Source organism: Lissotriton vulgaris, chromosome 1_1, assembly GCF_964263255.1.
Source record: "Lissotriton vulgaris chromosome 1_1, aLisVul1.2, whole genome shotgun sequence".
Classification (NCBI taxonomy): domain Eukaryota; kingdom Metazoa; phylum Chordata; class Amphibia; order Caudata; family Salamandridae; genus Lissotriton; species Lissotriton vulgaris.
The window spans coordinates 1,126,670,214-1,126,695,485 of record NC_141685.1 but is presented as its reverse complement, the minus strand read 5'-3'; the positions used below and the strand labels follow the sequence as shown (position 1 = coordinate 1,126,695,485).

The 25,272-nt window shown below is 48.3% G+C and overlaps 1 protein-coding gene across 1 annotated transcript in view; it reads left to right on the top strand.

The window, feature by feature from the left end:
- The first annotated feature begins 8,244 nt into the window (after positions 1 to 8,244).
- SPMIP11 (sperm microtubule inner protein 11) overlaps positions 8,245 to 25,272 on the top strand; it is a 60,905-nt gene continuing 43,877 nt past the window's right edge. Inside the window, exons 1-2 of the mRNA XM_086936482.1 lie at positions 8,245 to 8,969; positions 14,050 to 14,250. Of these exons, the coding sequence (XP_086792608.1) occupies positions 8,897 to 8,969; positions 14,050 to 14,250 (274 nt within the window). The 5' untranslated portion in view covers positions 8,245 to 8,896. The remainder of the gene's footprint in view (positions 8,970 to 14,049; positions 14,251 to 25,272) is intronic.

Sequence of the window (25,272 nt, the reverse complement as noted above, 5' to 3'; positions counted from 1 at the left end):
GCATGCGCATACGGCATCCCTGGTAGGCCGATGACGCAAGTAGAGTCCGGGTGGCTCTTGGCCGCGGCGTGCGCCTAAACGCGCTGAAATTGGGCTACCTTCTAGTAGGTTTTCAGTCGCGTTTGGGCTGCAGGTCACGGCGCGAATCCCTAACTGACAGTTATAGCGTTTTTTGTGCAATTGATATACCGGTGGTCCCTCTGCTCTAGTGAAACGCCTGAAAAGGTTGCAAAATATTGTGGCCAGTGCTTGGAGTGTGCACACGCTCTGTGTATCTTGATTTGGCCTGGGTGTTTGACCCCTGTGACAACAGCTTTGCTGAGGGGGTTTGAAATTTGTTAAACATGTGTGCTTGCAGGGCTGACCCCGCCCACCCCCCGCCCCCACACCCCCTTGAACCTCCTGGTGGCTGGACAGTATTCTTGAATAACTTCATTGAGGTGCAGTTTAGACCAACCACCCCTGCAATGGCGGAGTGGGAGCAATACAATGAAGAGTATGCTGAGGAGGAGGTATATTATGGATGGCAGGAAGCTGTCCTTGAGGACAATTTAGTTAACGCTTTGGACGCATCTGTACAGTCGTCCGTCAATAGGGCTATGGAAACTACAGTTCCACAGACAGTGCAGCAAGCCCTAGCGACAGCCCTTCGCCCAATCAGAAAACAATTGGAGGGCTTTCCCAAGAGGCATGGCTATGACAAGCCACAAAAGAAGAAAGCGGACGCATCCACTTCCGGTCAACCGTCAGTTGACGCTGCCACATGGCCTCATGCACAGGCCCTAGCTACCCTACCACCCCCTTTTCTAAATCGTTTTTGGCCACTATAGGTGTGGCAGGGTATACTCAGACATGAGTCCCTTTCTCACTGCTCCATCAGGATTCAAGCAAGCCGGGCCGAAGAAGGCTGAAATGCCAGAAACCGGTCCCCGGTAGCTTGTCTCCTTTCTGGTGAAGAATTGGCTTGGTAGTTTAGTCTGCCCTGTTCCCATGATGCACTGGGCCAGGGACAGACTGATTTGCATATAGCCATGTTCTGAGCTGGGATGGGGCAGTGAGATAAATAACGGTGATGGATCAAGCCCTGATCTTTGGACTGGGTAAGAGTGGTCTGTTTAACTCAGACACTCTGTTCATCACCACCCCCTTTTCTAAATCGTTTTTGGCCACTATAGGTGTGGCAGGGTATACTCAGACATGAGTCCCTTTCTCACTGCTCCATCAGGATTCAAGCAAGCCGGGCCGAAGAAGGCTGAAATGCCAGAAACCGGTCCCCGGTAGCTTGTCTCCTTTCTGGTGAAGAATTGGCTTGGTAGTTTAGTCTGCCCTGTTCCCATGATGCACTGGGCCAGGGACAGACTGATTTGCATATAGCCATGTTCTGAGCTGGGATGGGGCAGTGAGATAAATAACGGTGATGGATCAAGCCCTGATCTTTGGACTGGGTAAGAGTGGTCTGTTTAACTCAGACACTCTGTTCATCACCACCCCCTTTTCTAAATCGTTTTTGGCCACTATAGGTGTGGCAGGGTATACTCAGACATGAGTCCCTTTCTCACTGCTCCATCAGGATTCAAGCAAGCCGGGCCGAAGAAGGCTGAAATGCCAGAAACCGGTCCCCGGTAGCTTGTCTCCTTTCTGGTGAAGAATTGGCTTGGTAGTTTAGTCTGCCCTGTTCCCATGATGCACTGGGCCAGGGACAGACTGATTTGCATATAGCCATGTTCTGAGCTGGGATGGGGCAGTGAGATAAATAACGGTGATGGATCAAGCCCTGATCTTTGGACTGGGTAAGAGTGGTCTGTTTAACTCAGACACTCTGTTCATCACCACCCCCTTTTCTAAATCGTTTTTGGCCACTATAGGTGTGGCAGGGTATACTCAGACATGAGTTCCTTTCTCACTGCTCCATCAGGATTCAAGCAAGCCGGGCCGAAGAAGGCTGAAATGCCAGAAACCGGTCCCCGGTAGCTTGTCTCCTTTCTGGTGAAGAATTGGCTTGGTAGTTTAGTCTGCCCTGTTCCCATGATGCACTGGGCCAGGGACAGACTGATTTGCATATAGCCATGTTCTGAGCTGGGATGGGGCAGTGAGATAAATAACGGTGATGGATCAAGCCCTGATCTTTGGACTGGGTAAGAGTGGTCTGTTTAACTCAGACACTCTGTTCATCACCACCCCCTTTTCTAAATCGTTTTTGGCCACTATAGGTGTGGCAGGGTATACTCAGACATGAGTCCCTTTCTCACTGCTCCATCAGGATTCAAGCAAGCCGGGCCGAAGAAGGCTGAAATGCCAGAAACCGGTCCCCGGTAGCTTGTCTCCTTTCTGGTGAAGAATTGGCTTGGTAGTTTAGTCTGCCCTGTTCCCATGATGCACTGGGCCAGGGACAGACTGATTTGCATATAGCCATGTTCTGAGCTGGGATGGGGCAGTGAGATAAATAACGGTGATGGATCAAGCCCTGATCTTTGGACTGGGTAAGAGTGGTCTGTTTAACTCAGACACTCTGTTCATCACCACCCCCCTTTTCTAAATCGCTAGCTACCCTACCAGACACGGCGGAGCATTCCTATTCTGGCAGCAAGGCCAAGTCAAAACGTAAGGTCCATGCAGATATGGACACGGACACGGACACTACCACAGACACAGACACGGATACCTCAGAAGAGCATCCTCCTCCGAAGATGGCGAAGACGGCGCAGGTTAATATTCCTCAGGTGAATACACCTTTTACCTTCGATCCGTCTGACATCATGCGTCACAGGACTGGGTGCCACCTCCGGCCGTGGCAGCATATATCCACAACAATCTTAGACGGAGCTTCCCCAGGGAAGTTAGGAACCGTCTCAAGTCGGAATGCCCTCGCCCGGATAGTAGCGGAGACACCAGAAATTGACGCAAGTCTCTTGACCTTCTTGAAGAAGTTCTCGAAGGACCCCAAACGAGGTTTGGATAGGGCATGGTCAGGATGCCAAGACATGATGTTGGATGCAATCGGAACTTTGGCCAAAATTCTGGAGATTGCTCTAGCGGCCAAAGAGGGTTCCTCTCCTGTGGACCCGGACGTGCTGGCTGGTTGGACCCAGCGAGCCATCTGCTTGCTGGGCAACGCGAATTGTGCCATTTCATCAGAAAGGAGGAAATCACTTCTCATGAAAATGGATAGTAATTTGACCGAGCTAGCAGATGCTGAGCCGGGACCCCTAGCAGCGGGTCAATTATTTGGGGACAAATTTGTCAAGGACGTCTCCAAATATGTGGGGACTTTTACGGCGCTGGACAAGGCACAGTCCGGCATTAAGAGAGCTCTCAGCCAGGGAGTTTTTAACAGGGCCGGACGAGGCGGGGGCCGCTCGTCGGGTCGTGGAGGTCCACAAGGTTCCCAAAGAGGCGACTTCGGCAGGGGCAGGAACGAGTACGATTCCACCCGTGGCTGGACCTTCTACCCCTCCCGCAGGAGGTTCAACAGGAGCCGTTATCACTTGAATAACAACAGGGGGACCTTCAAACACCAGCAGAACTCAGGTGAGAGTAACAGAGGTTTATCTTCTTCCTTTGGGGGGACGGACTCAGCACTGCCTAGCACAGTGGCGGGAGCTTACACAGGACGCATGGGTGTTACAAACAGTTCAAGGTTTTCACTTGGAGGTCTATTCTCGTCCTGTTCAATCGGGGCTTCCTACAAGTCTCCATTTTTCCCAACAAGATCTCAGTTTTATAGACGAAGAGATCACCGAGTTGCTGCAGAAACACGTGATAGCACCGGTTCATCAAGGTCCTCGCGGTTTCAGCAGCAATATCTTTGTTATACAGAAGAAGGGAGGCGGAAACAGATTGGTTCTGAACCTCAGGGATTTCAACCAGTTTCTAACATACAATCACTTCAAGATGGAGGGCATCCATCTTTTGACAGATCTACTACAGGTAGGAGACTGGATGGTCCGGCTGGACCTGAAGGACGCTTATCTTTCTGTTCCAATATTTCCCCCGCATCGCAGATATCTCCAATTCCGGTGGAAAGACCGATGGTACGAATATTTGGTTCTGCCTTTCGGGCTCTCCTCGGCTCCTTGGTGCTTCACCAAGGTGATGAAGCCAGTGGTGGCATATCTCCGAGAACGGGGTATACGCCTCATAATCTATCTGGACGACATCCTGATAGTGGATCAGTGTCAGCAGACACTATTGCGACACCTCACTCTGACGACAACGTTGCTTCAAAACCTGGGTTTCGTAATCAACACCAGGAAATCAGTCATGGTACCCACTCAAGTGATAGACTTCCTGGGTTTCACGATCAACTCCATGACAGCGTAGCTATGCCTCCCGAAGGACAAGCTGAAGGACCTGAAGAAGGAAATCAGGAGACTGCTGAACAGTCAGACAGTTTCACTCAGGGCGATTGCCAGAGTGGTAGGAATATTGGCGTCATCAGTACAAGCGATATTCCCGGGCCCTCTGCATTACAGGGCCCTGCAACAGTTGAAGATCAGACACCTGCAGAAGGGACTGTCGTATTCGGACAGTATACCTCTCACACAAGAGGTGAAAACCGAACTGCAGTGGTGGCTGGGACACGTAGATGCCTGGAACGGCCGAGCTATTTTCGGCTCACTACCAGAAATAACTATAGAGTCGGACGCCAGCCGTTGGGGCTGGGGAGCGCGTTGCGGAGACATCTCCACAGGTGGCAGATGGTCTCCGGAGGAGCTTTCGCTTCACATAAATTGTCTAGAGCTGCTCGCGGGGTCGTTCGCGGTGCGGACGTTGTCCCCGAGGCAGACATCTTGTTGTATCCTCCTGCGATTGGACAATGTGTCAGCAGTGAGGTACATCAACAAGTTGGGCGGCACGAGGTCGTCGATGCTTGTGCAAATACCCAAGGACTTTTGGCATTACTGTCTAGAGAATCAGATATCGATAATTGCGGAATATCTTCCGGGTCAGTCCAACCAGGTGGCGGACTGGAACTCGAGATACCTCAGGGACTACAGCGATTGGAAGTTGCTCCCGAAGGTGTTCCAATGGCTGCAGAGAATTTGGGGTCCGTTCAGGACGGACTTATTTGCCTCCAGACTAACGTATCAGGTAATCAAGTTCTTCAGCTGGAGACCGGATCCGATGGCGCAAGCAACGGATGCATTTCTCCAGGATTGGACAGAGGGGATGCAGTATGCCTTTGCCCCCTTCATGCTGATCCCCAGAGCTATGTCTCAAGTGATCAGGCAACGGGCGGAAGTAGTCATGGTGACCCCATGGTGGACGTCACATTCATGGTTCCCCTAGCTAATGCAGTGGAGTTGCGATCGTCCCAGACTCCTCCCGGAATCGGAGACGCTATTGCTGGGCCCTCATCAGGAACAGCATCCCTTGATAGTGGAAGGTAGACTAATGCTGATGGCTTGGAGGCTTTCAGGGAACAGTGGCAGTTGCCAGGCATTTCGAGCAGGACTTGTGCTTTAATCAAGCAAGCCTGGGCACCATCCACGCGGAAAAGATACTCCTCGGCCTGGAAGAACTGGGTGGATTGGTGCATGGAACGACATCTGGATCCCGTGGGGGCAGACTTACCCCTCGTGCTGAATTTCTAATCGGATAAGGCTTCCGAGGGTTTGGCTTATAGATCGGTCAATAATTTCAGGTCAGCCATATCAGCAGGCCATGCTCAGCTGGATGGAAAGCCAATAGGCATGCACCCAGTGGTGTGCAAGTTGCTTAAAGGAATTAGGGTGGCTAACCCACCGAAGTCCAAATACACCGGGTTGTGGGATGTGTCTTTGGTCTTGGAGTTATTTAAAAAATGGCCGGCAAACCATCTTTTATCCAGGAAGCAGTTGTCAGCTAAGTTAGCCATGTTACTTTGCCTCTCGGCATGCAGGTCGTCGGACATGCGGGCGCTGGAGGTTACAAGTAGAGTATTTACTCCGGAAGGAGTTTCTTTTTCCATTTCAGGACGCACCAAGACATTATCTCGTCATATTTCATATAATGCTTTTCAAGAGAATGACAAGTTATGTGTTGTTAAATGTTTGAAAACTTATGAGGAATGTACAGCGGTGAATAGGCCGCAGGGCTGTTCTCAATTATTGATTGCCATACAAAAGCCTTTTAAAGCGGTGGCAGCTGCTACCATTGCCAGATGGCTTCGTTATGTCATGAAGGAAGCTGGTGTTGATATTCCCATTTTTGGAGCGCATGCAGTCAGAGGAGCCATGGCGTCAAAGTCATTTATGTTGGGTTCCAGTATACAAGATATCATGCGTAGCGCAGATTGGTCATCAGAATCGACTTTCAAAACGTATTATTATAAGCCAGTGGGGGATATCACCTCTGTTGTATTTAATAAGCGTTAAACAAGCATAATCTGAAGCCTCCGGTCCTGCAATAGAATCACAAATTTGCTAGCATTCGCGACAAGAATTTGCAATTCTATTAAGGACATGGAGGCGAGGATTATCCCACCCGGCATGTTATGTATAAATGCTTGCCCACCCAGTGGTTATGGTGGTTACGGTTTCATATCCTTTATTGCAGGTTCAGATGAGAAAAACGAATGAATGTCGACAACTGCCAGGATATTACGCCTGAAAGGTTTATGTTCTTCCACGTTGGAGGAGTTACCAAGTTATCCAAGTTATGGTTGGAGCTGTTCGCCTAAAGAAAGAGGAAGATGGCGGCAGGCAGAGGCCTCTTATGGACTAAGGGGGCGTGCCTATGGGCTAGTCATGATGGGATGTGTAGTTGTTTAACGTTTTATTGATGAAAAGCAAGCATTTTCATTGGCTGCTGTGAGCTTCAATAAAGATTGAGAAGCATAATCCTCGCCTCCGTGTCCTTAACCCTTTCGATGCTGATGACGAGCTCAGCTCGTCATCACCCACGGGTGTCGTGTGCTGATGACGAGCTGAGCTCGTCATGGTGCCACTAAAATGGCATTTTCCAGCACAGGGGGGGGGAAACGCCCAGCAGCCATGTGGTTAATAGAATTGCAAATTCTTGTCGCGAATGCTAGCAAATTTGTGATTCGCTGCGAAGTCATCCAGTTGAGGTTTTGATCCGGATTTTCTGCGATGAAGCTGAAATCACTCTCGGGTGAGAGACTCTTACTTTTTTAAGCTCGCGCAATGATTGGTGTGAAGCTGTTTTTGAATTTAAATCCATCGTCGCCAAATGTGAAGTATTAATCCTTCCTGTCTTATCAAGAAATGATGAACCAAACAAAGGATATACTTCTTGAAGTTTATTGAAGTGATAAACAGCAATCTCACTGGAGCACGGCTATCCACAATGACATCCAACTGACGAATGGCACATTCATCAATTAGATAACACAAGGCTGCACGACTCACGAGAAATGCACCTTTTGAAGACAAACATTCTCTTCAACAGGTTTGTGACACAGAATGCCAATGAGGTAACAAAGGACATAATGAAAAGACTGCATGGATAAAGTAAACTTTAAACATAATGTATAACACGTACTTTACACTGCACCCTTTTGAATGTAAATGTACAAGTACCTGCTTGCTTTTGTTTTTCTCCATGTACAATTCCTTTTTCCTGACTGCTCCTGTTTATGTAAAGCGCTCTGATACCTCCAGGTCTAGTCAGCGCTATATAAAATCTTTCAAACCAAAAATGAAATCAACTGTATACATATTTTCAAAATGATTACTACAGCAACAAAATGGATAATCGTGATTTTACTAAAATAATTTTACAGGAATTATTTTTCATCTACCAGCTCTTGGACACTCTGACTAGGAAAACGTTAACAAATGGACAGTGCTCTTCTCTGACAATGGAGGCAACCCTACACATGAGGACTTTTAGCACCTAAGGCTCAGCTATAAATATAGCTGCTCAGTGGCCATGTCATGTGTGACACCTTCCGCCAGTCTTGGCTTTATAGGTAAGCACAATACTTGATGAACTTGTTGAGAAGTATACATGCAAAGGGAAACAAAAAATCCCAGAATGCAATGACCATATGCTAATTTTCTAGCTATCGTAACGGAAAGTTAAGGAATGGCAAAAGGTATCACAAATGGCATGGCACCGCTTTGCCGAAACGCTGTCAAACGTAGCTGTTGTCCAGACATTGGATCCGCTGGGGGTTCTTCTATCAGCACAGCAATGCCCCAATGCAAGATGGCTGCGAGTGAACAGCACTGGTCCTTTTTCTGTGTTGAGTCTCTTTGTCCGGTTGCCATAGTAATAGCTGTAAACCTCAGACTCCGACTCAAAAATAGAGGACCAGGTCGTCCCTGGGTTGCGAACGACTCCTGGCAAGAGACCTCCCCGCAACAATAGGCTTTTGCACTGCAGAGGTCCACATTTCCAGGCAATAACCCGATGTGCAGCCGGAAGCGACTTCTTCAGCAACAGACCCGTTACGGACGGATCCACATCACAGATACAACAATACTCCGACTACTCCCAACGCAGAGGCATCAACTGTCCGTGACCCCAGACAAATAGACCAACCTCACAGATACTACACTCCACATATAGGGACACCCTACAACAACAGGGTTGTTTTACTGCTCACAGAAAGCCAGTAACAAGCAAAGCATGAACCTTCTCTATTAATCACAATCTAGGAAGAGCTAAAGAACAACCGACGGCCACTGCCCCCTTCCAACCAAACAGCAAGACACTTACTTATCCAAGACACAGAGTAAGGACCACCGAAACACCCACTTCTACTTCACAACAAGATATTCACCACCAAAAAAGTTCAGAGGACACTACCCCCCCCCCCCCAATTGCCCCCAAAGCAGAAGACTCACGCCATACATAGCTGCACCGAGCACACTTTCCTAAATCACAAGTGACTCACCACCGAGATAGTGCAGTAGCCATCAATCACACCGAACTCTCCTGACCCAAAATGGCCTTTTTCGGGATTACAACACTCGGCTACCAAGAGCCTTTCCAATCCAGAAGACTGGTCTCAACAACAGGTGAGGGGTGGCTACTGACTAGGGCCATTCATGTGAAGCAGTGTGCAAGTGGTGGCGCTCTATTGAGGAGAGTGCACCCTAAATGTGCATTCAGGGGGTCACGTGCAATGTCCTCCGGTGCTGTGGTCTGAAGGGGGTCAGGGGTCATTGTGTGCTGTGCCTGCCTGCTCACGAGATTGGCACTTTAGAGAAGAGGGGGGCAACAGACGTGGTATTCCATTATGTGGCGGTATATCGAAAGGGAGTAATGCCCCTCATGGATGTTGAGTCTATGCAAAGGCACTGGAATTATGCGAGGGGGAAGATCAAATTATGCAGTAGGGTTGCCTAAATGACATAGAATGTGCTGCATTACGCTGTGACCGTACTACTGCATTATTTTGTCTTCTTTCACGTTAACACTGTCTGGGCAAAGGTTCTGCCTCATTAGTAACAGTTTAATACTGAAAAACAACAATAAGGAACGGAAAGGTGACGAGTCTACTTTTGCGAAAGGCCTTCCACTACTCTGCAATACACACTGCTGCATTTTTATTAACTTTTGATCCTTATGAGCAAAACAATGTTGCTGCAGTGGCAAATCCAGCAAATCCATAATTAAGTGAAAAACACCACATGTACAAAATCATAATTCCAGGGGTCCTGCTCATAGATATCGAAAAAACAATGAGGGGGGGGGGTGAGAGCTCCAGGGTATGAAATGTGGCAATTGAAATCCAATCGACGGTTAAACTGCTGGGACAGCCCCCATAGCTCCTCTCACATACTTCATAAAAGTATTTGCACATCTACACCAAATGCTAAAAATTTACTTGTGCATATTCGCGTCAACAACTAAAAAAAGTGAATCTGTGCTTGTAAATGAATTTAAATATGCTTGTAGTTCTGGCAGTATTGCAGAATTTCCTGTTTGAGTAAAATACTCACAGGGAAAGTTCGAGCGAGTTAAACCTACAAATACATGTTTGTCGATATTCACAAACTTCTGTTGGTGGGAGTGGGGATTTCTGGAAATTCAGTTTTTGACCCCTATAATAATCCCCTGTCCTGTTCCATCAATGGTGGCTAAGAATGTATTAGTGAAAACTGATTCCTGCCTCTCAAGGGGGCCTAATGTATTCGATTTAGTTTCACCCTGAGTAGTGACAATTTTGATATAGGGTATCAAATGTAACCACACCGATGCAGCGGACTCTAGTTGAGGGAGGGGTGGTCTACCCCTGAGATCAGGGGATCCAAATGATTACCAATGAAGGACTCAGTGAATCATCCACCAATCCACCCCACATCTCACTTTGAAATATATAAAAAGTCATCAGTGGAAGCGCTGTAAATGATCCAGAAACTTATTTTCGTGGTACCATCAAATTGATTCTCGAAAATGAAAACCATCCTGTATTTTGCTCCACAGATCCGATTCATTGCCCCCAAAATGAGTGTAGGCTTCTAACATGTAGTCGATCTACACGGCCTCACGTTATTCCTGCAAGTGGAGTCTATCCGTATGGTGACTCTAGCTCAGATTCTGATGGAATGCAGCTGGACACATGGATGGCAATATTGGTTCTACGATATGTTCACTTTCACGTACCTCACAAGAAAGAGGATAGCCAACACCTGAAATGATATATAGAAAATTAGCATGAGTGACACAAGTGCTTTCTTCTTTGCCTGGACTTTACCCTGAGTGTTCACCAATGTGCTTTATGCGACAGCCTTCAAAATTTCTCCGCAGGGATTCACTAGTGAGACCTCTGTCTCCTGAAGGTTCTCACGTTCACCCTTCACAACAAATCTGAGCTGGTTCACCACCGAAAACTGCAGTTTATAAGAGACCTAAAGGAACCTTCTATGGAAGGCATTGTGGTTCCTCCCGAAAGAGTTCTATTCTCCAGTTCCTTATAAGGGCTGTCATCTTCTCATGGCAATTTCTGAATCTGCATGGCATCTTGCATACCTGTTGTGCTGCTAGATCATCTCAAGATGAGAACTCTTTGGCACCACCTGGTCCTTTCTTGAGCTAAACAGATAGATCATAACCCAAAAAAGAGGATTTCTAGCCATGTCTTAGAGCATCTATCATGGTGGACCATACGTCAAGCTTTCAGAAAGGTTCCCCTATTAGGCTATTGCACCTCAATTTGCTGTAACAACGGATCTATAGCTTTTCAACTGGAGAGATTTTACCCGGACATGTATGTCTGCATGTCTTCATTCAAATCTGCATCTGGTGACAGGAAAAGGTTGATCTATGGTTTGTGGAAACCTGGATTTTAATACCCACCTACCACCTTTGAACGTGAGCGTCCAATTCCTGGGAAACTAGTCTCAGGCACATAAACATTTCAGATGACTGTTTCGACTGCATCAAGAAAACTCTCTTTGCTAGTTTATCAGTTATTGCAAGAGGCGTTCATGTATTTTTGCCAGTCACAGGTACAGGCGAAAAGCACGGTTGTCTGTTTCCAGTCCTAGACACATTATACAAGCCTGTACTTCTGTGAGTGTTCTCTGGCTAGAGGATAGGCATTCCATATCCAATCCGTTTTGACTTTGGACACCCTGCTTGTGCATGTAAGTCACAACCATATGTGCGAGGCAGTGGGTCCCTATGCCTAACCTAAGTCCGAAAACGTCAACCTTTTGTATCAATTCTACAGCTAGAGGTTTGGCTCTAACACTGGAGCACAAAAGACTGTCTTTGTGCTACATATAAACACAAGAGCCTCTGTGGCCCTGTGCCAGTCCCAGAGGCAACGGGGGATCTCAGGCCCCTGCCTCTATTCAAAGACCAGATAAAGGCCCTTTTCTCTGCACCACATCTAATGGTGAAATATTACATGGCCCATCCAGTCTTCTGGTAAACATCACCCTGCCCCAGTCATAGCAGTGAAAGCTCCACTGACCCATGCCTATTCATGAAACACCCACTGCCCCAGAGAGTAAGGCCCCCTCTCACAGTGAGAATGTCTCAGAGGGATGCTAAAGGGACCATCTAGTTTTTGAAGTCTCAATAACTCCAACAAGTTTTCGAAATGGCTTTGTAGGAAAAATTCTTAGATCTTAATTTATACAGTATGGTTTGTAAGCCTCTTTCACGTGCTCGCAAAATATACAGAAACTTTATTTCACTACATATGTGAGTCATAATGTTTTTATATAATTGGACAAGTTAATTGTAATGAAATACTGTTCAATTACCTTGAACATTTTTGGAATTTTATTAGGGTTTTTTTTCATCTGTTTACTTCAGTTTAGCTGTTTTTAATGGAACCATTCAAAAACTGTAATGACTAAAATACAACAGACCGCTAGTGAGAATGTATTAATATATTGAGATCCTTAGACTCTGGTTGCAGGATAATGTCTCAACTTTATGTCACCTCTAGCTGGGTTTATCATTTGTATGTTCTCAGGGCTGGTGCGAGCAAATGAATGAATGAATGAAAATATTTGTAGAGCGCACGATGGCCAAAACGGCTTCCTGGCGCTGAGAGCTCTAAGGAACAGAACAGACAGGGCCAGGAGGTTTAGCGGGGGTAGGCCAGGGCAAACAGAAAAGTTTTGAGTGCTTTACGGAAGTGTGAGAAGATAGGGATAGAGCGCATGGAGAGAGGAAGGGAGTTCCAGAACCGGGGTGCAAGAACAGAGAATCTAGTTCCACCAGTGCGAGTTTTGTGGAAACGGGGAACAGTGAGGAGGGCAGAGGAAGATGAACGGAGAGTGCGGGCAGGGGTGTGAAAGGAAATCAGAGAATTGATAAAAGCCGGTGCAGAGTGATCAAGGGCCCGATAAACAAGGCAACCTAGTTTGAACAAAGATCTCTGCAGGATGGGTAACCAGTGGAGGGATTTGAGGACAGGAGTGATGTGATGGGTTTTGGGCAAATGAAAGATGAGACGGGCAGCCTGATTTTGGATTGCTTGAAGGCGGCGGGTTTCGTAGGCAGGAATGCCTGCGAACAAGCTATTACCATAATCAAGGCGGGAAGTGATGAGGGCAGAAATGATGATTTTAAGGGAGTCAAGAGAAAAGAAGCGGGAGATTTTTCGGATCATCCGAAGGGAGAGGAAGCAGGAGGACACCACGGCACTGACCTGGCCGTGCATGGACAGGTCCTGGCTGACCTTAATGCCCAATGTTTTAACGGAGGGAACTGGGGTGGGAGGGGGGCCAAGAATAGGGGGCCAGAAGGCAGAGGACCAAGGGCTGGATGAGCGGCCAGTCAGAACAAGCTCAGTCTTATCTGGATTGAGCTTGAGGTGATTGGCGCTCATCCACCCAGAAATAAAGACCATGGTGGAGTGAAAAAAAGATAGGGAGTGAGAAGAAGAAGAAAGATCAAAGACGAGCTGGAGGTCATCTGCGTAGTTATACACAGAGACCCCCAGCAAAGGAGAATTTATTGTTATTGAAGATCAATGTCTACATACACCAGTATTTAAATAATTCCTCAATGAAAACGTTCTAAATCCTAGGGTGCCTTAGCTAACGGACATTGCCCCAAGCATGTCTATTTGTAATTATTTTTTGTATAATGTTACTGTCGGCACACAAGCAAAGGGTTATTAATTGTGGTTAACAGACACGTTCTTGATATGGTAATAGTTATATGACCTAGCAAGGAAAATTCAGTGAACTATAATCTTAAACTAAAAGGGTCAAGATCAGGAATGGAAGGTGTTTAACATTTGAAAATTCATGCAAATTCCTTTAATAGATATTTTATAATAATTTTTGAAAGGCTGTGACTTAAACATTAATAACGAATATCTAAACAACATAACATGAGTACATGAAAGCACTATTTTACTTAAAATCGCGTATGATTTATTTATGTGTGCAATATAGTATCTATATGTACTAACAAATAAAGTAACCAACATTACAGAAATCAAAATCAAACCAGACGTCCTCTAACAAAACCACCATCTAAGTTCCTTACTGTTTACGAGATAAATTTAGTAGAAGGAAATTGTTTTATTGAATGCCTCTTCAAAGGCCATTTTGGCCCTCCGGTGTTATTCGGTGAGCAGTAGGTGGCCAGTCCCGCTCAGGCTAACTCTTACTTTTTCTGCAGTGGCATGCGAAAGAAGAGCACCGTGCCCCCCACTCCTGCCACCAATCTGTAAGCAGACCAGTGTGCTGGACCCTCCACAGCCTCGTGAATGCCATGAAATGTGCCTAACCCTTCCCAGCGCAGGACCGTGGGAACGAGCCCCAATCCATGGCAGCTACCAGCAGCTTCAGGAAGCGAAGAGGCGCGGCCAGCTCAAGAAATGTAGGTACAGGCCCTATGTGCAAATAATGGTAGTGTTACAATGCATAGATGCACTCCACCTTTTTGGTAAGGCGGCTCCTCCATGTAGGCGGAGGAGCATCACCACACTGCTTTCTCGCAGTGCGAGAAGCAGTAACATAGAAAAGTAAAAGGGTTTGGTTGGGGGCGGGCGGTTCTGCAACAGGGCAGGGAAAGAGTGGCTAGCTCAATGTTGCGGGCCCTGATTGTTTGGTTCGCCCTCTGGGGCCAACCAAACCAGTCATGCGCACTCTGCCATTAACTCCATGTACGCTGCATGCAGCCTACATGGAGAAAATGGCCTTCCCTTAGGCGCCTGGCTGGGAGCCGTCCCCACCAATCACAACGCTGCCATTGCAGCGGTGTGATTGGCTTAGGGGAGGGGGGCTGCCTGCCTCCTGTGAGGAGCAGAGAAGCAGAGAAGACACAGAACCGGATCGGGCTGGCTAAGGTGAGTTATATATTTTGTTTATAATTAAAATTACCCCCTCCCCGCGAGTCATGCCGGCTGCGACTGAATGATGAAGTGGCCTACTTTAAACATTTATTTTACACACAAGTGTATTTTCTTGCCAAAACATTCATATAAGTGTCGATGTCAAGAGAGTGTCGAAAATCTGTGTTATTCATATAATTCTTCTCACAAGTGTTGATGGGGGTACAAAAGGCAGAAACTTGACAGATTTTCTTAACTCCAGGAAAAATAAAAATGTGCCTGCTGTAGAAGTCCCAAAGTATGGGATAAAATGCCTTTTTTATGTATTTTTGATATCATTTGCCTCTATGCCTAGGCTGTGCCCTAAGCAGCCGCTCACATTATGGAAGCATAGACCCAGAAGAGAGAAGTCATGTGGAGTATGGGAGAAAACTGCCAGATTGCATGCCCTATTTAATGTTTCCTCTCTGTTGAGTGTTTTTTTGCCCCCCACAGCAGTTCCACTTCATTGCAGGAGCAGTTACAGTGGAAAACAAAATTGACCTAGTGTCCACCAGGCAATGGTGGAACCGTCTATTCTTTATTTTCTGTAGACAAACACCCAAAGAAGGGGTGCGTCATCTGAAAATTGTGAGAAGGTGGCCTGATATGCAGTGCTCACTATTCTAGTGAACACTATGTATCAGTCCAGCAACCCTTATTGATGATTGGTTGTAAGTCAACCTTATAGACCAGCTATCCTAGTAGCGTGGATACGAGCAGTCTAAGGCTAAAGACTCGAGAGGGCGTGTTAAGCCAGCTGTTTACCACACATATACCCCTTGAATACCAAGTGAAAGGACACCACACAAGTGTTATGAAAATAAACAGTTATTTATTTAAAGATCACAACAGCCCTGTACTCTTTATGAGGACAGGGTACTAAGCACAAACCAAAACTCTTACAAAAATACTTAAGTTAGCACAGTATATACAAATGCCCGAGGGGCACGGAAAACCATATACTCTGAAAGTGGAATGCGAAATTCCTAGCAGGTAAGTACAGTACTAATAGCTTTTGGAATCGCTAGGACTTGACTAGGGAATCGTTAGATTACTTCTAGGAGGACTAGGGGACTCGGGTGCAGTGTGTGCACTCTCACGCGAGATGCGGGACAAAAGTCTATGGTAGCTAGGAATTAGAAAGTTAGTGTTCTCGGGCGAACCCGACCTGGTAGGGAGAAAACGAAAGTAGATTCTGACCCTTGGATAGTGAGGCTATGCTGGGGCACCGAAATGCCGAAGTTACCTAGCCCAGGGGCTGCAGCTGCATAGGTCTGAAAAGACGTCGGGAATCCTCGTAGACGGACCAGGAGCCGGAAGAAAAGATGCTGGCCGGTGACCAGTGAAGAAAGTTCAGTTGGATCCAAGCCTGGATCTCGAAGATAGATGACACCTGAAAGCAGAGGGGACCAAGTTCGAGACTACTAGCCAGTAGTCAGTGGGCACCAGGAGGGCACCGGATGGTAGCCACCTCGACAAGGTGAGTGGGTGACGCTTGACTCGAAGATCTCACGGACCAGGAGGCGTTGTCGGCGACCAGGATGGAGGATCGAGCTGTCCCACGAAGATGGAAGCTGTCGGCGTCGCTGGACCCAGGATTGGGCAACAAAGCCTTGGCAAATTCAAGCCCACGCGGTGGACCTAAAATGGCGTCTGGAGTGGACCAGGAGGGTCCGGGGTGCCTCTCTTGAAAAAGGAAGCAAGGGCCAGCCTGGAGCAACCAGACCAGCAGTCGTGAAGTCGTTGGGCGTCGTTCAGAAGGCCACAAGCCAGCCGGCTAGTAGCCAAACAACGCGGTGCACAGCAAACAGCAGAAGGGCCCCACGCCGATCGTGGAGATGCAGGGAGGCTGATCTTGGGTGCTGGAGCTGCGCAGGGTCGGGGCTTCTCGGACCCCAAAGCACTCACCAGTGGAGGACACGGTGGGCTTGCAGTAAAGATGTCGTGCAGTCTTGGCGATCGTCGGTCCCTTGAGGTCTCGTCGCACTCACGGTTCTCAGCTTGGCTGTAGAGGTGAGTAGAGGTCAGAGGTGCCAGGGAAGCCGGGTCTCGTCGAGCTGGGTCGTCGGATTCGTGATGAAGGACTTGCAGCAGACCGCAGTGTTCTTTAGGATGGTGCCCGCTTGATGCAGGGTGACTACTCCTTAGCCACAAGGGAGAATCTTGAAGAAGAAATCGTGAAGTCCTTTCGAAGAAAGTGGTATCTTGATTCCAAAGATGATCTAATTTTAACAGGGGGCCCGCTCCCATCTTTATACTAAAAAAGGGGGCTGACCCGGTGACTAGGTCCTGCCTATGGGTGGGACCAGGAGGGGGGTGGTTACACCCCTCTCCCCTGCCGGACTTCCCCAGGCCAGGGGCTGGTGTGCCCCTGGAACTGGTTCTGACTGGCCTATGCGTAGTGAGCACCGGGGTGCCACTCAGCAGTCACCTTCCTGAAAAGCCCTGCCTACCCAGGATACACAAAACCATGTCTGGGACGGTGCTAGCACCGCCCCTGACAGGAAACCCTTTGTCCAGGCTCCCCTCACTGGAAGGACTCCCAGCTGCAGGGGGTCAGACTCGTGTCTGTGGTGGCAGCATCCATTTTGTGGAGCTGAGGCTTCAGTTAACTTTAACCGGGGTTCACAGTTACATACATGTCGTGTCCCTCTAGAAGGGTGGAATGCTAACCCCGTCGCCAGAATTGGCGAGGGGTTAGTATTCCAATTCGTATGACACCTTACTCGACATGTTTTGATAAAGCAATACCAAAGATAGCATTTAACCGCGAGGATTATAATGCACTTAAGAGTATATGGTATGCGATATCATGGAACAGCTATTAGGACTTGATTCCGCAAGCTGCAGACAGGCTCAGCTCATGCCAGAGCACTATCTCACATGATTCCAAGCACTCTGCCTTCAGGATTGTCAAGGCCTGCCATAGGAGTGACTGATAGGAATCTGTGTGTCCATTTTAGGGTTAGGTATAGGGATACTACACCTACAGCAAAGGGTGATTACACGACTTTGCCCCAGCTGTCATGCAGCCAGTTGTGTCAAATTTAGGAGACCAGCCAGGGGTGGCATAATACATGCTGCAGCCCCTGGTAGCCCTGGGTACACCTATGCCCTGAGTTACAGGGTCTGATAAGGTGGCCCAGTACCAATTGGTAGATGCACCTAGGGTACATGAGGTAATTTAGAAAGAGAACAGCCAGGCTGTGGGTCTGATTGGCAGGCCCACAGCCAGAGAAAGTCGTAAACCAGTGAAACAAAAGCAAAAAATCTGGGTGATCATAGGATTGCAGACCCTACTCTCCTACATGACCCCCCCCCCAAACTTTGGGACAATAAGCTAACCTTGACCAGGTGAGTCTTCTTGTTCTAAGTGGAAATATCTGGAGAGCCCATCGGCATTGCCATGATCAGTACCAGGTCTATGTTCCACTGTAAAGTCCATCCCCTGTAGGGAAATGGACCACCTAAGCAGTTTGGGGCTTTCACCCTTCATCTGATTTAGCCACAGGAGGGGCTTATGGTCGGTCTGAATCTTGAAGTGAGTGCCAAACAAGTATGGCCTCAGCTTCTTCAGGGCCCAAACCACAGCAAAGGCCTCCCTCTCAATAGCTGACCAATTCTTCTCTCTGGGGGTCAGCCTTCTGCTTATAAAAGCAATGGGCTGATCCTGACCATCAAAATTCAGTTGAGAAAGAACAGCTCCCACACCCAACTCAGAAGCATCTGTTTGGACAATGAATGGTTTGGAGTAGTCTGGACTCTTAAGGATAGGTGCTGTGCACATGGCCTGCTTTAGGTCATCGAATGCTTTTTGACAGCCTGCTGTCCACTGAACCTTTTTTGGCATTTTCTTACTTGTCAGTTCATTTAATGGTGTCACAATGGAACCATAGTTCCTGACAAACTTTCTGTAGTATCCAGTCAGGCCCAAGAAAGCTCGAACCTGAGTCTGGGTGGTTGGAGGAGCCCAGTCCCTGATTGACTGTATTTTGCTCTCCAGTGGTTGAACCTGGCCTCCACCCACAAGGTGGCCCAGGTATACAACCTGTGTCTGCCCTATCTGGCACTTGGTGGCCTTGATAGTGAGGCCTGCTGCTTGCAGAGCCTCTAACACTTTCCTCAGGTGGACCAGGTGATCCTCCCAGGTGGAGCTAAAGACAGCAATATCATCTAGATATGCTGCACAGAAGTCATCCAGCCCAGTAAGGACTTGATTCACCAACCTTTGGAAGGTGGCAGGTGCATTTTTCAGACCAAAGGGCATTACCACAAATTGATAATGCCCACCAGGGGTTGAAAATGCTGTTTTGGGTTTGGCATCCTCAGCTAACCTGATTTGCCAATACCCAGCTGTTAAGTCAAATGTACTTAAGTAGTTGGCAGAAGCCAATCTATCTATAAGTTCATCTGCCCTTGGTATTGGATGGGCATCAGTCTTAGTGACTGCATTGAGACCCCTGTAGTCTACGCAAAACCTCATCTCTCTCTTACCATCTTGGGTGTGAGGCTTTGGCACTAGAACTACTGGACTAGCCCAAGGGCTATCTGAGGGTTCAATGACTCCCAATTCCAACATTTTCTGCACTTCAGTTTTTATGCAGTCTCTAACATGATCAGGCTGCCTGTAGATTTTACTCTTGACTGGCAGGCTGTCACCAGTGTCAACCTCATGGGTGCACCAATTGGTCTGACTGGGTGTCAGAGAGAACATATGTCTGAAAGACTGAAGAACCTGTTTACAGTCTTTCTGCTGATGTTCAGAGAGGCTGCCACAAAAGACAACACCATCTACTGACCCATCATCAGGATTCTGAGTGAGCAGGTCTGGGAGAGGGTCACTCTCTTCCTCCTGTCCCTCATCTATGGCCATGAGCAAGCTCATGTCCTTCCTGTCGACATATGCTTTGAGCCTGTTGACATGGAGTACCCTGTGGGGACTCCTGGGAGTTCCAAGGTCCACCAGGTAGGTGACCTCTCCCTTTTGCTCAAGAATTGTGTGGGGCCCAGACCATTTGTCTTTGAGTGCTGCTGGGGCCACTGGCTCCAACACCCACACCTTCTGTCCAGGCTGATAAACAGTCAGGACAGCCTTTTGGTCATGCCAAGCTTTTTGAAGTTCTTGACTGGCCTTAAGGTTTTCTGATGCCTTCTCCATATACTCAGCCATCCTGGAGCGGAGACCAAGTACATAGTCCATTATGTTGGTTGCAGGCTTTTTGAGAGGTCTCTCCCATCCTTCCTTCACCAAACACAGGGGGCCTCTCACAGGGTGCCCATACAAAAGTTCAAAAGGGCTGTAGCCAACCCCCTTTTGTGGGACCTCTCTGTAAGCAAACAGAAGGCAGGGCATCAGGACATCCCATCTACGCCTGAGTGTTTCAGGTAGTCCATGAATCATCCCTTTTAGGGTCCTGTTGAACCTTTCAACAAGCCCATTGCATTGTGGGTGATAGGGTGTAGTGAATTTGTAATTGACACCACACTCCTTCCACATAGCAGTTAAGTAGCTTGACATGAAGTTTGCACCTCTGTCAGAGACAACCTCCTTAGGGAAGCCCACTCTGGAGAACACTCCAACTAGGGCCCTTGCCACCACAGGTGCTGTGGTGGTCCTAAGTGGAATAGCTTCAGGATACCTGGTGGCATGATCCACTACCACCAGTATAAACTTGTGCCCTGATGCTGTCTGGGGTTCCATTGGACCAACAATGTCAATCCCCACTCTTTCAAAGGGCACCCCCACCACAGGCATTGGTATAAGGGGGGCCTTTGTTGTGCCACCTGACTTACCACTGGCTTGGCAAGTGACACAGGAGCGACAAAACTCCTTGGTATCCTCATTCATGTGAGGCCAGTGAAAGTGTGAGACAAGTCTGTCCCAAGTCTTTGTCTGGCCTAAGTGACCTGCTAAGGGAATCTCATGGGCCAAGGTAAGTAGGAAACCTCTCTGAGACAAGGGTACAACCAGCCTCCTGGTCATGCCAGGCTTGGGGTCTCTTGACTCAGTGTACAGGAGTCCATCTTCCCAGTATACCTTATGGGTACCTGTGGCGTTCCCAGCAGCCTCAGCAGCAGCCTGCTGTCTGAGGGGTTCAAGAGAAGGGCAGTCTAACTGGTCCTTCCCCAGGTCTTCCCTTGAGGGTCCCCCTGAACCCAAGAATTCAACTTGATCAAGTTCAAACTCTCTAGGCTCAGTTTCCCTCAATTCCTGCAGGTCAGCCTCCTCTGAGACTTGATCCACAACCTGGGGCAAGGGGGAAGGCACAGCCTTAACCCTACTGCTCTTTTTCTTGGAAGGTGTCTGGTCCATTGTTCCAGGATCCAGCACCTGTTCAGTGGGGCATTTTCTGGCCTGTGACCTAGTCACAGCAAACACATGTGCTGGCAAACCTAACATTTCCAGATGAGTCCTCTGCTCCACTTCTGACCATTGTGATGACTCCAAATCATTGCCCAACAAACAATCCACTGGGAGGTCTGAACTAACTACAACCTTCTTTTGGCCAGTTACCCCTCCCCAGGAGAAAGCTACAATTGCCATACTATGATTGGTAGTGACATTGCTTGCATTGGTCACCAGGAATTCTGTACCTGGCATGATCTGTCCAGGGTCCACAAAGCTAGGTGTCACCATTGTGACACTGGCACAAGTGTCCCTATAGGCCTGAGCCATTTTTCCATTAATAAAAGGTGTCTGTCTGTATTTGCCCAAAGTATTGGGACTTATGTCAGGGGACATATCCATATCCCCTGTACTGACAAGGACAGCCTGAGTGAGGGTGCCAACTAAGTTGTCACTCCCCTCAGAACCCAGGGTTAACCCTACTAAACCCTTGGGAGGTGCACTACCACTGCTGGCTGTACTAGGGGGCACAGGTGCCTTAGGGGCTGCAGTGGCAGGAGTCTGCCCTCCTCCTTTCTTGGTGCACTCACTAAACCAGTGAGTTTTACTTTTACAGTATTGGCACCACCTTTTAGATTGGCCTTCTTTCTTCTTTTGGGGAGCCTGACCCCCACCCTCTTTGGGTTGTTGGGGACCTGTCGAAGACTTCTGGTCATTTTGTTCCCCTTTTGAATCTTTACCCTTCTGGTCTGCTTTCTTCTGACCACCTTGATTCTGGCCCTGGTTCTGTTTAACTCTTGTTCTAACCCATCTGTCTGCCTTCTTTCCCAATTCTTGGGGAGAGGTCAGATCTGAGTCAACAAGATGCTGATGCAACAACTGGTTCTGACAATTGTTTAAAATTTGCTCTCTCATCATCAAATTGTACAATCCTTTATAATCAGTAACCTTACTGCCCAGCAACCAGCCCTCAAAAGCCTTAGTGGCACAATCTACAAAGTCAGCCCAATCTTGAGACTGAGTTTTCTGGGTATCCCTGAACAGCACCCTGTACTGCTCAGTGGTTAGGCCAAACCCATCAACCAGTGCACTTTTCAAGACTTGGTAATCATTAGCATCCTCTACCCTTGTGGTGAGGAGCTTGTCTCTTCCTTTACCTTCAAAGGAGAGCCACAAGATAGCTGCCCACTGACTTGGGGGAACACCTTGCACAGTGCAGGCCCTCTCCAAAGCAGTAATCCATTTGTGGATGTCATCCCCTTGTTTAAAGGGGGGCACTATCTTACCAAGGTGTTTTGTATCAAAACTCCTTTCCCTATTGCTAGGTACAATGCTGCCACCAGTGGGGACTGTCCCACTCAATTGTTGCTCTCTAGCAAAGGCAAGCCTCTCTTTGGCCAGGGCAAGTTCTTCCCTTTCAATCCTCAGATTGGCTGCCTTTTCCTTAGCTACATACATTCTCCTCTGGGGAGATGTCATTCCCCTCTGAGAGGAATGTTGAGAGCCATTGGTATGAATGGATCTGCTAGAGCCTCTTGACAGAGATCTAACTCGTCCATTCCCAATGTTAAGCTGACCTGAGAGTGGCCCCAGGGCTCCCCTAGAGTCCCTCTCATGTCTGCTTAAGTTGGTCCTGGTTAGTCTGACGACTTCTACCTGGTCCTGATCTGCCTCACCCTTAGATTCCAAGTCATCATCCTCATCATCAGCATCATCTGCTTCCTGATGTGGAGGGTCCTGGTTATCAAAGGGTCCCTGTAGGGAGGGCATATTGCCTTCTGAAGTAGAAGGGTCTGGGTTACCAGCCCTCCTTGCATCATGAGTCTCTAAGAGACCAATCAGAAAAGCAGTTGTGGGGTTAGACCCCTGCTTAATCTTCCTAGAGGTACATACTTGTCGTAACTCATGGAAGCTAAGCGCAGTATATCTTGAAGGGATGACCTGTGGAGGGTCAACTGACACAAGGGGAGACTCAGTGTTTCCTCCTGTGACCGACATACTGCTTCTAGTGTGGTGTAAGTGATGCACCTACCTACACTATGTGTTACCTACTGGTCCCTTGCTAGAGTTGTAGCCAAGGTGTGCTAAGCCTTGAGGAGCTACAACAGCTGGTTCAGTAGAACTCAGAGTATTCTAAGCTTTAGTTATATGTACCTAACAGTACTTATGTGATCTTTCAGCAAGATATTCTTAGGATACGTGTGGTAAAACAACAGCAAGCTCAAATCCCAACCGCTGCTCACCAATGTGAGAAGGTGGCCTGATATGCAGTGCTCACTATTCTAGTGAACACTATGTATCAGTCCAGCAACCCTTATTGATGATTGGTTGTAAGTCAACCTTATAGACCAGCTATCCTAGTAGCGTGGATACGAGCAGTCTAAGGCTAAAGACTCGAGAGGGCGTGTTAAGCCAGCTGTTTACCACACATATACCCCTTGAATACCAAGTGAAAGGACACCACACAAGTGTTATGAAAATAAACAGTTATTTATTTAAAGATCACAACAGCCCTGTACTCTTTATGAGGACAGGGTACTAAGCACAAACCAAAACTCTTACAAAAATACTTAAGTTAGCACAGTATATACAAATGCCCGAGGGGCACGGAAAACCATATACTCTGAAAGTGGAATGCGAAATTCCTAGCAGGTAAGTACAGTACTAATAGCTTTTGGAATCGCTAGGACTTGACTAGGGAATCGTTAGATTACTTCTAGGAGGCCTAGGGGACTCGGGTGCAGTGTGTGCACTCTCACGCGAGATGCGGGACAAAAGTCTATGGTAGCTAGGAATTAGAAAGTTAGTGTTCTCGGGCGAACCCGACCTGGTAGGGAGAAAACGAAAGTAGATTCTGACCCTTGGATAGTGAGGCTATGCTGGGGCACCGAAATGCCGAAGTTACCTAGCCCAGGGGCTGCAGCTGCATAGGTCTGAAAAGACGTCGGGAATCCTCGTAGACGGACCAGGAGCCGGAAGAAAAGATGCTGGCCGGTGACCAGTGAAGAAAGTTCAGTTGGATCCAAGCCTGGATCTCGAAGATAGATGACACCTGAAAGCAGAGGGGACCAAGTTCGAGACTACTAGCCAGTAGTCAGTGGGCACCAGGAGGGCACCGGATGGTAGCCACCTCGACAAGGTGAGTGGGTGACGCTTGACTCGAAGATCTCACGGACCAGGAGGCGTTGTCGGCGACCAGGATGGAGGATCGAGCTGTCCCACGAAGATGGAAGCTGTCGGCGTCGCTGGACCCAGGATTGGGCAACAAAGCCTTGGCAAATTCAAGCCCACGCGGTGGACCTAAAATGGCGTCTGGAGTGGACCAGGAGGGTCCGGGGTGCCTCTCTTGAAAAAGGAAGCAAGGGCCAGCCTGGAGCAACCAGACCAGCAGTCGTGAAGTCGTTGGGCGTCGTTCAGAAGGCCACAAGCCAGCCGGCTAGTAGCCAAACAACGCGGTGCACAGCAAACAGCAGAAGGGCCCCACGCCGATCGTGGAGATGCAGGGAGGCTGATCTTGGGTGCTGGAGCTGCGCAGGGTCGGGGCTTCTCGGACCCCAAAGCACTCACCAGTGGAGGACACGGTGGGCTTGCAGTAAAGATGTCGTGCAGTCTTGGCGATCGTCGGTCCCTTGAGGTCTCGTCGCACTCACGGTTCTCAGCTTGGCTGTAGAGGTGAGTAGAGGTCAGAGGTGCCAGGGAAGCCGGGTCTCGTCGAGCTGGGTCGTCGGATTCGTGATGAAGGACTTGCAGCAGACCGCAGTGTTCTTTAGGATGGTGCCCGCTTGATGCAGGGTGACTACTCCTTAGCCACAAGGGAGAATCTTGAAGAAGAAATCGTGAAGTCCTTTCGAAGAAAGTGGTATCTTGATTCCAAAGATGATCTAATTTTAACAGGGGGCCCGCTCCCATCTTTATACTAAAAAAGGGGGCTGACCCGGTGACTAGGTCCTGCCTATGGGTGGGACCAAGAGGGGGGTGGTTACATCCCTCTCCCCTGCCGGACTTCCCCAGGCCAGGGGCTGGTGTGCCCCTGGAACTGGTTCTGACTGGCCTATGCGTAGTGAGCACCGGGGTGCCACTCAGCAGTCACCTTCCTGAAAAGCCCTGCCTACCCAGGATACACAAAACCATGTCTGGGACGGTGCTAGCACCGCCCCTGACAGGAAACCCTTTGTCCAGG